General features: G+C 45.6%; 4 protein-coding genes and 2 non-coding genes across 6 annotated transcripts; 2 read left to right on the forward strand and 4 right to left on the reverse strand.

The window, feature by feature from the left end:
* The first annotated feature begins 7 nt into the window (after positions 1 to 7).
* Positions 8 to 4,077, forward strand: LOC115386026 (ubiquitin thioesterase OTUB1). The gene is made up of 7 exons (XM_030088207.1): positions 8 to 73; positions 932 to 993; positions 1,752 to 1,850; positions 1,937 to 2,055; positions 2,945 to 3,029; positions 3,236 to 3,430; positions 3,539 to 4,077. The coding sequence occupies exons 1-7, from the start codon at positions 31 to 33 to the stop codon at positions 3,734 to 3,736; spliced, it is 801 nt and encodes a 266-aa protein (XP_029944067.1). The 5' UTR covers positions 8 to 30; the 3' UTR covers positions 3,737 to 4,077.
* Positions 4,078 to 4,682: 605 nt separating this feature from the next.
* On the forward strand, positions 4,683 to 6,759 carry cskmt (citrate synthase lysine methyltransferase). Its single transcript, XM_030088237.1, has 2 exons — positions 4,683 to 4,769; positions 5,536 to 6,759. Exons 1-2 carry the CDS (start codon positions 4,688 to 4,690, stop codon positions 6,219 to 6,221), a joined length of 768 nt encoding a protein of 255 aa, XP_029944097.1. The 5' UTR covers positions 4,683 to 4,687; the 3' UTR covers positions 6,222 to 6,759.
* Positions 6,760 to 7,278: 519 nt separating this feature from the next.
* Positions 7,279 to 7,350, reverse strand: trnaq-uug (transfer RNA glutamine (anticodon UUG)). Its single transcript has one exon. It is a non-coding gene; the product is annotated as a tRNA-Gln (tRNA).
* Positions 7,351 to 7,563: 213 nt separating this feature from the next.
* On the reverse strand, positions 7,564 to 7,635 carry trnaq-uug (transfer RNA glutamine (anticodon UUG)). Its single transcript has one exon. It is a non-coding gene; the product is annotated as a tRNA-Gln (tRNA).
* LOC115386046 (ependymin-like) lies at positions 7,631 to 9,585 on the reverse strand. Its single transcript, XM_030088238.1, has 6 exons — positions 9,461 to 9,585; positions 9,262 to 9,296; positions 9,037 to 9,171; positions 8,756 to 8,948; positions 8,555 to 8,642; positions 7,631 to 8,291 (listed from the first exon to the last, which is right to left on the reverse strand). Exons 1-6 carry the CDS (start codon positions 9,525 to 9,527, stop codon positions 8,174 to 8,176), a joined length of 636 nt encoding a protein of 211 aa, XP_029944098.1. The 5' UTR covers positions 9,528 to 9,585; the 3' UTR covers positions 7,631 to 8,173.
* Positions 9,586 to 10,309: 724 nt separating this feature from the next.
* Positions 10,310 to 12,488, reverse strand: LOC115384350 (ependymin-like). Its single transcript, XM_030086609.1, has 6 exons — positions 12,256 to 12,488; positions 12,143 to 12,177; positions 11,917 to 12,051; positions 10,961 to 11,147; positions 10,783 to 10,870; positions 10,310 to 10,694 (listed from the first exon to the last, which is right to left on the reverse strand). The coding sequence occupies exons 1-6, from the start codon at positions 12,320 to 12,322 to the stop codon at positions 10,565 to 10,567; spliced, it is 642 nt and encodes a 213-aa protein (XP_029942469.1). The 5' UTR covers positions 12,323 to 12,488; the 3' UTR covers positions 10,310 to 10,564.
* Between the last annotated feature and the right edge of the window lie 1,330 nt (positions 12,489 to 13,818).

Here is a 13,818-nt window from a genome sequence, read left to right on the forward strand (position 1 = left end):
AGGAGGAGGAAACAGACCTGGACAGCTAAGATGGCGGAGGAGCAGCAGGAATCATCACAGGGAGAGATGGAGGGTGAGACAACTCGCCTCGCCGCCAAAAATACGCTGCCGGCACCGGCGCCGTTTGTCCACCGAGCGAAACCCACCTCCCTCGGAGCGCCCCGGCCGCTGCCACGGCCGTGCTTCCGCGCGGCTCCGCCGCGGTGGGGGCGCAGGCAGAGGCCACAGCTCCGCGGCTAACGACGGCTAGCTGCTAATGCTACACAAAGAAGGAAAAACCGTTAGTTTAGTGACAGCCGCGCAGCTCCACAGACGAGACATTTGTTCGATATACACACGTTGTGTAACGCACGACACTTCCAACCGTTGAACATTTGGAGGGAGGTTTTCCGCCGTGGCTGGAATTTGTTTGTTTTTCCCCAGCTCAGGTCGAGCCAGCCGGACATTAGCTGGTGTTATGGGTTCACTTGTTTTCATGCTAACTGATGTCTCCGCACTCCCTGCTAGGGTAGCTAACCCTGACAGCTCGTGTTTCCTCAAGTGTCCTCTCCAACGCTTTATGGTTGCCATTTTTACAGCTTTTGTAGCGCTTCCGTCGAAGTCTGTGGTTTCACTTTCTTTCTCGTCGGCTTAAAAAGTTGGATCTGTAGCTATTTAGTCGCATTAAGTGTGGTTTTAGCTTTCTCTGTTACTTGTCGCCACATGTAGGCACCATGCTTCAGGACTCAACTGCCAAATTTAGTTTTCTCTCTGTTAAACTGAGGTGCAGCTTGCATTCCACGGTTTATTTCTGTCTGAATGTCTCATTAAAACCTGATGCAGTGTCTTACTTTATACTGCATTTCGTTTGGTTGTGGATTCATAGATGATTAAATAATATTGCAGTATTACAGTTTCTAATCCCTTTCACTGTGTCCGTGCCCTCTTACAGGAGTGAACTGCCTTGCCTATGATGAGGCCATAATTGCTCAACAGGACCGGATTCAGCAAGAGGTGAGATAAATCCCTTAAATCAGACTCATCAAGCTTACAGTTTTTATGTTTGTGTGTTGTGTTATTCAAGTATCTAAAACTAATAACGATCCCTATCTTTAACAGCACATGAGCCACTATCATGATTAAAAACTTCGATTTCACAGGTTGTAAATAAAGGAATGTCACGTTCTCCATTTGCACCTGATTTGATCTGTATCCTTATCATACAGTATTAAAATGTGATTAAATATTTCTGGCTATACTTTCAAAACATCCTGGGAAGGCATGGACAACATAATGACTTATTTTAAAATTGTTTTTATTGTTCTTCCTATTCTCCATACACAACTTTGTCAGATCGTGGGGTCTAATCTGCAGCTAGAACTGGCTTCTTGAGTCAGTTTCAGAGTGAAAATGACATATTTAAGTGTAAAACACTTCCTGATGGCTCAGTAAGCGAGTCAACAGCAGTTTGAATCTTGTGTGAATTAGAATTCAAACATCAGTTTGCAGCTAATGGAGTGGGCTAAGCCACTTTTTCTGTGCGCTTCAGCACATTTCTTCAGGAGTGAAGTTGAACAAATAATGTCTTGTCACCTGCAGTACAAGCTCCCAGCTTTGGAAGTCTATACAACCGTATATTTGCTTTACTCTTTATTCAGATCAAACATACGTTGTGAATATTTCCTTCACACTGTTAGAGGACTAAAAATTCCTTGCAGTTCAGCCCCATCAGTGCATGCACTAAGGAAAATCTCCCCTGTGTTTGTGTGCAGATAGCCAACAGTAACCCTCTAGTGTCGGACAGACAGGACCTGTCGGTGCTGCAGAGAGAGTACTCCGAGGAAGACACGGTTTATCAGCTCAAGATCAAGGTCAGCCCACCGTCAGCAGCGGCTCTCGGGTTACTGCAGCCTCATCGCCGCCTCTGCGTTCACGCTGTGCTCTTGTTTTGATGCAGGACCTTTACAAAAAATACTCGTACATTCGCAAGACGCGACCAGATGGAAACTGCTTCTACAGAGCCTTCGGGTTTGCACATCTGGAGTCACTGCTCGACGACAGTAAAGAGCTTCAGAAGTGAGAGCCACCGGGAATTGAGTCCACTGGGGTGCTTGTTAGGTCAAAGCTTTTTGTCACATGCACTGAGAACGGGTTTTCAGAACAAGTTTGATGGCGTTATAAGGTTTATTTTGGAACTAAGACTATTAACATGGAGTCAAACAGCTTTTGTTTACTGTTTAAGTTAGAGATGCCACTTTTTTAAAGGAGTACGAGTTATCATCTTAAGCCACTTACTGTTCCAGAGTGCCGATACAAGCTCTTATTAAGTCATAAAGACTGATTCATACTCTGTAATGCAGAGTATGAAGGCTGTGCATTGCTGTGAACACCTCCAGCAGCCTTCGAGGCTCCAGTACATGACCGCAGTGTGGATGGCACAGTGCGTAGAGTCTTATCCACACACTTAATGAGTATTTCAGTCACACTTGAGTCAGGTTTAGTGTGTAGCTTTATTAGTGTTTGAACTCTTTAGCATGAAACATGGCTGGGTGCTGCTGGATTCACAGAGCAGTTAAATCTGCTGATCCAGATGTCTCTGGTGTCGTATGAACTGTCTTCCTTCTCCTCTTGATATTTGGTAGAACATAGTGTCTTATCTTTGTCGTTCTCATTAATAATAAAGAATGTCCAAACTGCAGACATCGCTCTTGAGTACCTGCGATGTTGATGGATGATGTCTCTGTCCTTTTTACACTCTGAAGTCCATGTATGTCTGAACAGCCACATTTAAACTTAGTAGCAAGTGTGTTATTGACTTTGTTGCAAAGAGGAAAAACATCCAGTTCATGCATTTTGATTCATTTCATGTGATTTAGTTGTTTCTCTGAAATTAGGCACCATAGTCCTGGCCTGCTGGTAGAAGTGTCGAGCCACTCTGATGGTACTGCATGTTTTGTGTCCTCAGGTTCAAAGCAGTTGCAGCAAAAAGTAAACTGGACCTGGTGAACGAAGGCTTCACTGAGTTCACCATCGAAGACTTCCACAATACTGTGAGTTTTCTGCCACAGCGCAGGGCAGACTTTTTTATTTTAATTAATTCTCTGGGACACTTTAATATCCAAACTAAAGTGAGAAGGTTCTGTGTCTGGCTGAACAGTCTGTGCATGTGTGAGTCCGATGGTTCTCTGATCAGATGAGCCCTTGGAGGCAGGTGACGTCCTGAATCACGCAGTGAGGTGTGCCTCTGTGCCGACAGTTCATGGACCTGATCGAGCTGTGTGAGAAGCAGCCCAGCCTGCAGGAGCTGCTGAGCTCCTTCAACGACCAGAATGTGTCGGACTACGTGGTGGTGTACCTGCGGCTGCTCACCTCGGGATACCTGCAGCGAGAGCACGGCTTCTTTCAGCACTTCATCGAGGGAGGTCGGTCCGTCAAGGAGTTCTGTCAGCAGGTGAGGCTCGTCTCTCCTCCTGCCACGCTTCAGGAAGAACCTGGGGTTATGTAAAAAGGAGTCTGAAACTCGACTTTGACGTCTTGTTTTGTTCTCTTCTGTCCCAAGGAGGTGGAGCCAATGTCCAAAGAGAGTGACCACATCCACATCATCGCCTTAGCTCAGGCCCTGAACGTCTCCATCCTGGTGGAGTACATGGACAGAGGAGAGGGGGGGACAGTCAATCACCACGTCTTCCCCGAGGGAGGCGACCCCCGCATCTTCCTCCTCTACAGACCCGGCCACTACGACATCTTGTATAAATAACACTCCCGGCCCACCACCACCACCACCTCATCATCATCATCATCATCATCATCTTCATCTTCATCGTCATGGTATTTGAAGAAAAAAAATTTACAAAAAGATAAAAATCACATGACATGAATCCTTTTTCCCCCAGTTCCCCCTCAGCCATCACAAAATGGTTAAATGAAAAAAAAAAAGGAAGAAAAAAAACGTTTGGAAAAATAGAAGTTACTCCATTTAGAGTTGTACAGGTTTTTTTTCTTTTGTGGTTGTAAATGTTATCTACTTGCTTTTTGTTTGATTCTGTTCCTTTGTTACACTGCGTTTCATTGAGTTTTATTAAAGCAATTTACATCGTACCTGAGGTGTCATGTTGTTTTTCTTTTTCCCCAAGAGTCTGGAAAACTTTGGCCATTATTAAAGAAGTCAGTTCATGTAGTTTTTCCATGGAGGAGTTGATAAAACAAATTGAAGATGGAAATCAATGGATCTGATGGACTTGAAGTAAGAAACCACACATACAGCTCAACTGGAATATCAATGAAACTTTAACTTGTCTTATTTTTACACTCAGCAAGTACAAAAATGGAAAACTTAAAAAATTCAATGCTTCCAAGCACAATTTTCATGTGCTGTGCACCTGTAGAGGATATACAGTCATAAATATGTTCATCAAATGAATCTTTTTTTAAACCTTGAAGTCCAGATAGAAATGATTTTTATTTCATGCTTATTTTCTTTCCTCCATGTCTTTGATGAATATGAACCAGCTGCTTCTCGCAGTCACATTGATTTGTTTACATCCGGTCTCGCACATGCGCAGTAGCGTCGCTGCGGCGCGGTGCTCTACAAAGATCGTTAATCAAAAGAAGATGCGTTCTCATTCGAGATGAGGAGACTCAATCCACTGCGGCGCGAAACGCGGTCAGAGTGAGACGTCTTCGTTTAATCCGTGCAGCACTGTCCAAGATGTCTGCGCTCACAAAGTCGCTGACTTCGTCCGGCTGGAGGATTTTAGCCGCGTGTGCGCGACAGTACTCTTCTCTCACAAGTATGTAGAGTCTCTGTCGGACGCACGAATACTTTACGGACCGAAAATGTTCATAAAATGAAATGTTATTGTACCGCATGCTGGCCATGATGTAAGCTAGCGGGTGAATGTTAAGAAGTAGGCGTGGCTTAAAATCTCTCCTCTTCCTTTTTTGTTTCCTTTTTATATTATCACAGCCTTAAACCTAATATTGATTAACAGTTTTTTTTTTAATATGTCCCATTATGAAAACTATTTGTTTTGATAGCTAGTTTCTCAAGTTGTAATGTAGGTTCCCAATCTGAGGTAAGTGACCCCCGTTACTGTACATTGGTTGTGACAGTGAGGGTCGAAGCTGTGTTTGATTTGAGATTGGCAGAATTAGATCTGCCAGTGAAGATTAAAGCAGAACAAGGGCTTCAAAGCACAACAACGATTTCAAGTGAAAGCTCAACAAGGGTTTTGAGTGTCTCGTTACACAGCCGACCCACTGAAGATGCAGCTTTATGGAATTGCAACAAACAAGTTTTCACATGAAAAGTCTTGAAATGGGACCTAGAGGAGGACATGATTGTACTATATACACTTAAAATCAACATACTTCTGTGGGAAGTTATCGTACACCAATCATAGCCAATACCAAAACAAATGTTGTGTTGCATAATAATAGAATAGAATAGACCGATAAGCAGATAAAGTCACTCTGAGTCAGGAGTGTTCATCTTTTGTCCGGGGTTTGGTGTGTTTTCAGCTGTCAGATGTATTTCGTGCTTGTGTTTGTGTCCAGCCGAGCTGATTGAAAACATGGACAAGAAAGCCACCTGGGACCGCTTTTACACGGAGACCAACAGCAAGGCGCCCGCCTTCAGGAACTTTGAGTGGTTCTTCGGTTTCGATTCGGTCCAGGACTTGATCCTGCCCCTCCTGCGGACCGGGTCCCGTCCCGACGGCCTGCTGCAGGTCTTGGACCTGGGCTGTGGGACCTCGGCTTTAGGCCCGTCTGTTTACGCCCGCTGCTCCCTCCCCGTCCACGTCACCTGCGCAGACATCTCCCCCGTGGCGGTGCGGCTGATGCGGGAGCAGACGGCGGCGAGATCCGTCCGGCCGCTGAACCTGTCCTCCCGGCTGGACTTTGTGGAGCTGGACTGCACTCAGCTGGACACGCGCTTCGCTGCGGACAGCGTGGACCTCATACTGGACAAGGGGACCACAGACGCCCTGCTGAGGTCCAGGGAGGGCGGGGGGAAGGCCGACCTGCTGCTGAGGCAGTGCTTGAAAGCCCTGCGACGCTCCGGATCCCTGCTGCAGTTCTCGGACGAGGACCCAGACGCCAGGCTGCCCTGGCTGGAGGCGGCGGCGGCGGCGGCGTGCGATCAGGGGCTCGCGGGGCCACGTGTGGCGGTGCAAGAGGTCGGGGAGCTACGAGGGGTGTGTTACTACTGCTATCAAGTGACCGCTCCACCCACTGCTTAACTGAGAGCAATAAAGAATCAGTCTACTGCTGAATTAAAATTCAGTTTTCACCAAGTTTGGTATAAAACTAAAACACATCCTGAATGTAATTCAGTGATTTACAGTAACAGGTGCTGACATCTGTTATTACTTTTGATGCACTGCCATCCAGTGGTCGATAAGAGTTACTGCATCATGTGGAGGACCAACAGCATTTTAGGGAAAAAAACACAAAAAAACCAAAACATAAATGAATTCCAATCGAAGACGGGAATTTATATAGATTTGTATACACAGTCCCTCACAAGACAAGTTGTTATTGGAAGGAAAAAAATGGGACAACCACTAAAAACACCAAAGAATATTAAATCTAATGTATTTATGAACGAAAACCATGAAAATCTCCTTAATATTTTCCACTCTGATCTGTGTGGGTGTATAATTGAAAATACCAGAATGAAAAGCTGCTTATCTCTGGAAATGTGAATAAAATCTGTGGCCACCACACATGTTTTTGACGCAAGAATCTTTTTATGTTGCAGACACAACACATGCAGGAGCATGCAGTTCTTAGAAAAGAACCATCAATGAGTAAAGTCCTGTTGGATGAGATGAGCTCCTTTCCTCTTCTTGGTCGGTTCTTCATTCTTGATTGATCTGTTTTGACTCACTGTTTGAGCCTTTATCAGAGTTTTTTTTGTGATTTCACCAGAGTAATCCACAGTATGACAACAACAAGCAGATAAAGTCAGAATCTAATCAGGTTCAGTTGGAGGGTCAGTCAGGGGTCAGTCAGTAATGTGGAAACCTCCAGATGAGGGTATAAAGAATGAAGTTCTCCCTGTTTTAACACGAGTCTTCCTTCTGTTAGGTCCAAGATTTGTGGTTTTAGCTCCTTTGATTCAGAGCCAGTTTGGCTTCAAAGTTTTCATTTTGGTCAGAAAGTTGTCAGTTTCTTTTCCAGTCGGTAATTAAAAAAAACTTTTAGCAGGTTTTCTGCTGAACTGAAGAGAGATGCTTGATTCTAGACTGGTTAAATCAGAGCTAGCTGGTTAGATCCACCTTAATGTCACTCCTCAGGTTCCACCGAGATTCGAACTCGGATCGCTGGATTCAAAGTCCAGAGTGCTAACCTTTACACCATGGAACCACTGGAAACAGCTAACCTTGTTAAGTTGATAAACAGCTAATATTAACTGCAGTTTAAGATGAAAGTGGTGCTTTAGTATCAACACCACACAAAATCATTCTATTTCAACGAGTTGTGCTTAAAGCTAGGTGGAATTTGTGAGAAGGTGAAGAGAATTTTTGAAGAGCCACTCAAATTTCTACACATTTTTTTAGACGTTTACACTAAATTTCCAGGTTCCACCGAGATTCGAACTCAGATCGCTGGATTCAAAGTCCAGAGTGCTAACCTTTACACCATGGAACCACAGGAAAACAGCTTTATTGGCATGTCAACAGTTAACAAAACTCAACAGGAAGCGTGAAGTTTAGGACAAAACAATAACCAATAACAACAATATTGTCTTCAGAACAGAAACAGAATTATCGATCATGATTAGTTTTACCAAATGCGATCGGAGTTAATAAATCACATGCTGTACCTGGAGCCAAAGCAACACAACACAAACGTATAAATGCTACGAAACCAGAGCAGTTTCTCCTTACGTAACGCCACTGCAGCGTTAGTGTTTCTTCCTCCTCCGCCACAATAAAAGACCAACCACAGAACAAACATTCTGCCCTCAAGAAGATTCTGAGGAATGTGGCCGGCGGTCGGTACGAACGCCAGTCTCTCACGCCAACCTACCGTTTCCTACTTCCCTGTTGTTCGTTAGCGCTCTAGCTCGGCAGAAAGAATGACAGCGCGACCTTTAACCTCACCGGACAGTCGACTCTAAATCGACTAAGCAATAATTCAGTGCAAACAGGCTTGTCCTACACACATTTTTTTCCCAGAGTGCATTTCAAAAGAAGCTGAAGAAGGACACGGGACCGTCCTCCACGTCCAGCTTGGCGTCCTCACAGAAATCCGGAGGGTTGAGCGCCTGAGGATCCACCAGCCCGATCACGTTGTTGAAGAAGCTGAGGGTGACAGATGATGAAACAGCGCTATTATTGAGTTTTATTTGCTTAAATGATTCAGTTTTAGAAGTCTGGCTTCACTGATTTCAAATTAAAAGTGTTTCCAACCAAGTCCAGGCACTTCTGTTTTGACTAAAGTCGTGTTTACACCACAACGTTTCAGAGCATTTAGGGTGTGCGTTTACACAACAGTGGTCCACAGAGCCACTGAAACTGCAGCTTTTCATGGGTTTACAGGACAATACTTCCCATCATGCACCCACCTGGTCATGATCCAACCAGTCCTGTCGGTGTGGAAGAGGGTGCTGACCGGGATGCATCCGAACTCGGTGACGCTGCTCATGTACTTGGCTGCGGAGGACAGGAGAGCGTCACGAGGCGACCGGACCGGCCGGTCGGTTTGCATTCTGGGAGACTGCGGGGAAATCCTGAACACATGACTCTGCTGTCTGCGAGCGCCGTACCCGTTCCTTCACGCAGGCTCATCTCCCCGGCCCAGGAGTTGACCAGGAGCCCCTGCCCCGGCCCCGAGGAGCCCCCCAGCACCACCTGCCCCTGCAGGGAGGCGTTCTTGGGGACGGCCAGCGGGTGGAAGTCTGACTGCAGCTGCTTTTTGCAGCAGGTCCGGTTGCTGTAGTTTATCCTGTAGGCGAGACCCTGGGGGAACGGGACGCCATTATACACCGCAGTGTGTACGTAACATGACGGTTCAGAGTGTGAAATCCACTGCAGCGTTGCTTTTTACCTGCCTGAAGAGCAGAAGCATGTTGAAGTGGAAGGATTCATTCTTGAAATATCCAAACTCCCGGAGGAGGATGCGCTCTCCGATGGCGTCGTAGCTGTATTTGGCAAAAGCCGTCAGCTTCTCACTCTGGGTGAACTTTGAAAGGAGGGAAAATGCAGAGTTTTGCTTATCAACAGCTTGAAAATAGATGAATAACAGTAATATAAGCAGAGAATTACAACTCACCACTGACATGCTTCCAGTCAGCAGAGGCGGCGATGCTGCCAAAATGAAGCAAGTCTCATTTATTTATGTGGATTAAATCAGTTTTAAAGCAAATGCAGCACAGACAGTGAGGAAGGCATGCTGCAGGTCTGGCACCTTTAAGACGTGAAAGCCACACGCACGGACGTGTTTCTTTATTCATGCTGAATCATGTACTCACTGCATTTCTTCGGCCCTTGAGCCAGGCAGCCCAGCGACAGGCACACGAGCAGGCAGAGAGCTCTCATGGTGTCCGACGGCTGCAGCCTCCCGGTAAACAACAGGAGAGGAAGTGATGTTGCCTCACAGAGCTCACTTCCCTTTAAAAGAGGAGGAGGAGGAGGAGGAGGAGGAGGAGGCTCCTGATCTGTATCCACTGCCGGGTTTTCTTACACCTGCTCACTTCTAATAATAATAGCGGGTATTAAGAGTCCTGCTTACACAGCGGGAGGATTTCCTTTGTTTTGCTCTGATCTGGGAGTCTTAGTTTGATCTTACAGTGCTCAGTGCTTTATCTAATTGCGGATAAAATTTGAGATGAAGCATTTGAATGCATGTAACGGTGATCAATTAGGTATATTTATTTATTTATTGCAAAATTCACTTCAAGTGAGGTCCAATAATGAAACAAACCTACAAAGTTACATCTAAAATGACCCTAACCCTAATCACCCAGCTTCTGTCTGTTCTCAACTTAATAAACTTGTAAAAAGCAGAGATATTCACTTGGAAGCCATAGCGACAGTTTGTACTGTATATAAGTTAAAACAAGAAAATCATCCACATTATAGTTCTGTTAACTGATCTTGGTGCAGCGTTTAAAGATCAGGTGCACATTAAACATGCTCGATTGATTTTAGACTCTTAAGGCATCAATGTCATCGAATTAGGTCACTTTATGGTATTTATTAAGGTAAAAATCTCGATCTTTGATTGTCACAACGATACGTTTGCCTGAATATTGTCCCATGAGCACACTTAATTTTTGTCTTAAAAGTGATGCATAAACACAAAGAAAACAAAACATTCATTGAAATTCTTGAATTTTTTTAATTGAAAATGGGATCAGGCGCCCGTTCACAGTTAGGAAGCAGACGTGCACAGGTAAATATGAACAGGAAATGACCGAAGGTTAAAGATTTGTTATTACATGATCAAAATAAAATGATTCTTCTTCTTCTTTTTTGTTTTTTGTTATTTGTTTTGACTGAAAAAACTCTCACTTGCACGCCCATGAACTGGGAGCGCTGGAGACATGCCGGGTACGACGCGGTAAAGACTGGACTCATTCGTTATTTTTGTGGAACACGCTGAAGAAATCCACCGGCTCGACGTCCTCCATGTCCGCCCTCAGGCAGTAGTCCGGCGGGTTGAGCATGGACGGATCCGGGATCCCGATGACGTTGTTGAAGTAGCTGTTGGGCAGAAGAGCAGAGAGATTTTCACCCGGACGCCAGCGTGGCGGCTTGTGTTATGTTTGAGCTATTCTACGTGTGAACCTACTTTGTCGCGACCCATCCGAACTCCTTGGTTTGGACCGCGGCGGTGACAGGAATGCAGCCGAACGCACTCACGGTAAACAGGTACTTTCCTGCAGGGTAGGAGGGAGGCAAAACAAACGTGTTCAGAAAGAAGGACGGGTGTCTGGAGGGACGGTTCCCGTAGTCAGACGGTCTCTCACCTCCGGTTTGGGGGATGTCTCCGTACCAGCTGTTGATCAGGAGTCCCTGTCCGGGGCCAGACGAGCTGCCCACCACGGCCTGGCCCAGCAGGGAGGCGTTTCTTGGGACCTCGAGTGGGTGGAAGTCACTCTTCAGAGGCACCCTCTTGCATGTGCGGTTATGATCGTGAATCTCGTACAGGATCCCCTGAGTCGCAGGGCGAACAAGACAGATGGGGGTTACACTTTTTGTCTTTTACACAAGGATTACAAAGCTTTGAGGCTGCAGTCTGAGGGCCCGTTTTGCTTATTTAAAACCAGATTAATTGAGGACTACTCAGATTTCAGTAAAAGCTAGTATATGCTAATGGCTAACTGCTAATGGCTAACGCACATGTGTTGATTAAGACCAACATGAAAAGTCTAAGCTGGTCCAACCAGGATTCACCGTCCACAACTGTCCACAGAGAGGCGGCGTTTGACCACTGGGTTGTTGAAAAGACCTTGAAAAGCGGTGGAGCGCGGCCATTTTTTTTTTTTTATTAGTGTCTAGCTTTATTGGGCCAATGAGGAAAAGTAGCAGTGCTTGTTTTGCTTTGTGTTCCAGAGTTAATTATGTGATTAGTTTAGTCTGATTTGTGAATGGATCCATTCTCCTCGGCCTCGCGCTGCGTTTCAGAGTAATTAATGCTTTCAGCAAGAACCTTCCAGTACTAAAAAAACCTGCGTTGCTGCACACAAGGAGGTAAAAGAGGTCAGCGTTGCAGAAACCATTCAGGTTCTGTTGAAGAGATTACCAGAGGTGATTAATTTATCTTCTCATCTGACCTCATTTAAAAGCGGTAAACACAAGTCGTCTTTGGCTTCTCTCTTACAGGAACAGAGTCATACTTATACAGCAATGGTGCTTTCTTTATCTGTTATTCGTCACGTATCATCATCAGTGTCTGGATTTGGGATGCCGTTGGCTCAGTCACCTGTCTGAAGAGCAGCAGGGCGTCTTGTTTGAAGGTCTGGTTCTGGTAGCTCCCGATCTCCCTGATGCGTACCCTCTGTCCCAGAGCGTCGTAGATGTACTTGGCGTAGGTCCACAGCTTCTCGTTCTGTGTGGACTGCAGAGACACGCTGTGTCATCACATCCTCTCATTTCCCCTTTTTTTGAAATGTTTCACTTCAAAAGTTGGAGTCAGCTCGTAGACTTACCACGCTGAGGGCGCCGGACAAGAGAGGAGGACTCCCTGTGGAAGGAGGACAGACAGAGTGGCATCAGGACAAGATCCCGACCGTTAAAAAAGTCCAAGTGGGTCCATACTCACTGCAGGGCCTCGGCCTCTGCGCCACGCAGACCGCCAGCAAACACGCCAACACTACCAGGGCTCTCATGCTTGCAGACTTCACTCTCCTGTCCCAAACACTGCGGCGCTCACGGTGGGTCCGTCTTCCTTATAAACACTGACAGCGAGGACGGCGTCCGGCCTCCGGGTTTTGCGATCAACCAGTCAGCATCGAGGAAGCCCTCATCAATCTGCTGTCACTCTGAGATGACCATGAAAGGCTATGAAGGGCCGCGCCTCACCTGACCCGATTAATTTGTTTCTGCATGAATATTGAAGCGTGTTGTTACAGTGTGTGAAAATCCCACCCACAGGACTGTGCTCAGTGGGTCAGGGGTGAGGAATGTATCTACTGTTGATAAACGGAGGATGCTCAGAAACCGTGAAGTGGATCAGGGCGGAATGGGGACGTGACTGTCGGCCGGTTGCGTCACCGTCATATGACTGCGGAGGTGCGCGGTCATCTGACTCCGTCACCTGGCTCACGCAGGACGAACCTCCCGCCGTTTTTACACCGGCACTTTACCCCGCTGCCGCCACAATTAAAGGAAAAGGTCACACAAACTTCAGCCATATAGTTTTACTGTCCTTATAAAGGCAATCAGTGCAGAATCCAGTGATTTGACTGGGAGTCAGCAGGGAAAACTGCAAGTCATCGGGGGGTTTGGACCCAGATCAGGGCCTGAGCAGTTTTTTTGGGGGGGGGTTGCCAGATGGTAAGAGTAAATTCTTAGCAATTTTGTAAATTTATTTTTCAAATAAAATGGATTTAAAGAGCCTGTTTACCTGAAATGTGACAGTTTACTTCCTGTTCTTATCTCTGTTTGTCAGCTCTGTCCTCAGTTCACTGGAGTTTGTAAAATATCTGTTGATTTCAATGTTTTTTTCCTTTATTTTCATCACTATTTACATTGTAAATTCTTGATATTAACACTGAGAATGAACACGAAGAATTATGGAATGTGTGAAATGAAACAAAACATGTTTTATATTTTAGATTCTTTACTTTAATTCCTGGTTTTCACACTCTTGATCTTTTCTGGATGAGCTTCATTAAATTTGCCGCCTGAAATGGCTTTTTAGCAGTTTTTTTGGAGTTCCCAGAGGGTTAGGGTTAACGTTAGGGTTAGGGGTTAAGGTTTGGGTTGTTGGCTCTTTTGTCTTCAATCTGCAGTCCATCTCATCCCAAACCATCTGTGAGGGTTTAGATCAGGTGACTGTACAGATCAGGTGATCTGGCAGCTGTCCATCACAACACAGATCATGGGAGTGTTTGGACTTTATTGTCCTTTAGGAAAATAAATGTCGGTCCAGCTAAACACAAACCGGGTGGGATGGCGTGTCGCCAAGGACCAAGACCAAGGCTCAGGTTTCATTAAAACATTTCACAGATTTTATAAAACACCAGGATCATCTTCCATAAGCACAGAAATGGGGGTAAAAGTTTCAATAGTTCTCTTATTTAGTTTTATGTAATCAGCATTGAGAACAATGAAGCTGAAGAACAGCCTTGACTTCGCGCTGTGGCTTGAAAACCAACAAAAA

This window comes from Salarias fasciatus, chromosome 3 (assembly GCF_902148845.1).
Source record: "Salarias fasciatus chromosome 3, fSalaFa1.1, whole genome shotgun sequence".
NCBI classification, from domain to species: domain Eukaryota; kingdom Metazoa; phylum Chordata; class Actinopteri; order Blenniiformes; family Blenniidae; genus Salarias; species Salarias fasciatus.

Coding starts and splice junctions, on each gene's coding strand:
- LOC115386026 (XM_030088207.1), top strand. CDS start 31: ATGGCGGAGGAGCAGCAGGAATCATCACAGGGAGAGATGGAGG. Junction 2,056..2,944: donor GACAGTAAAGAGCTTCAGAA/GTGAGAGCCACC, acceptor TTGTGTCCTCAG/GTTCAAAGCAGTTGCAGCAA. Junction 3,431..3,538: donor TCAAGGAGTTCTGTCAGCAG/GTGAGGCTCGTC, acceptor TTCTGTCCCAAG/GAGGTGGAGCCAATGTCCAA.
- cskmt (XM_030088237.1), top strand. CDS start 4,688: ATGTCTGCGCTCACAAAGTCGCTGACTTCGTCCGGCTGGAGGATTTTA. Junction 4,770..5,535: donor ACAGTACTCTTCTCTCACAA/GTATGTAGAGTC, acceptor GTTTGTGTCCAG/CCGAGCTGATTGAAAACATG.
- LOC115386046 (XM_030088238.1), bottom strand. CDS start 9,527: ATGAGAGCTCTCTGCCTGCTCGTGTGCCTGTCGCTGGGCTGCCTGGCT. Junction 8,949..9,036: donor TGCTTCTGCTCTTCAGGCAG/GTAAAAAGCAAC, acceptor CCGTTCCCCCAG/GGTCTCGCCTACAGGATAAA. Junction 8,643..8,755: donor GAGCCTGCGTGAAGGAACGG/GTACGGCGCTCG, acceptor TGTCCTCCGCAG/CCAAGTACATGAGCAGCGTC.
- LOC115384350 (XM_030086609.1), bottom strand. CDS start 12,322: ATGAGAGCCCTGGTAGTGTTGGCGTGTTTGCTGGCGGTCTGCGTGGCG. Junction 12,178..12,255: donor GCAGAGGCCGAGGCCCTGCA/GTGAGTATGGAC, acceptor CTCCTTCCACAG/GGAGTCCTCCTCTCTTGTCC. Junction 12,052..12,142: donor TGTCCGGCGCCCTCAGCGTG/GTAAGTCTACGA, acceptor GTGTCTCTGCAG/TCCACACAGAACGAGAAGCT.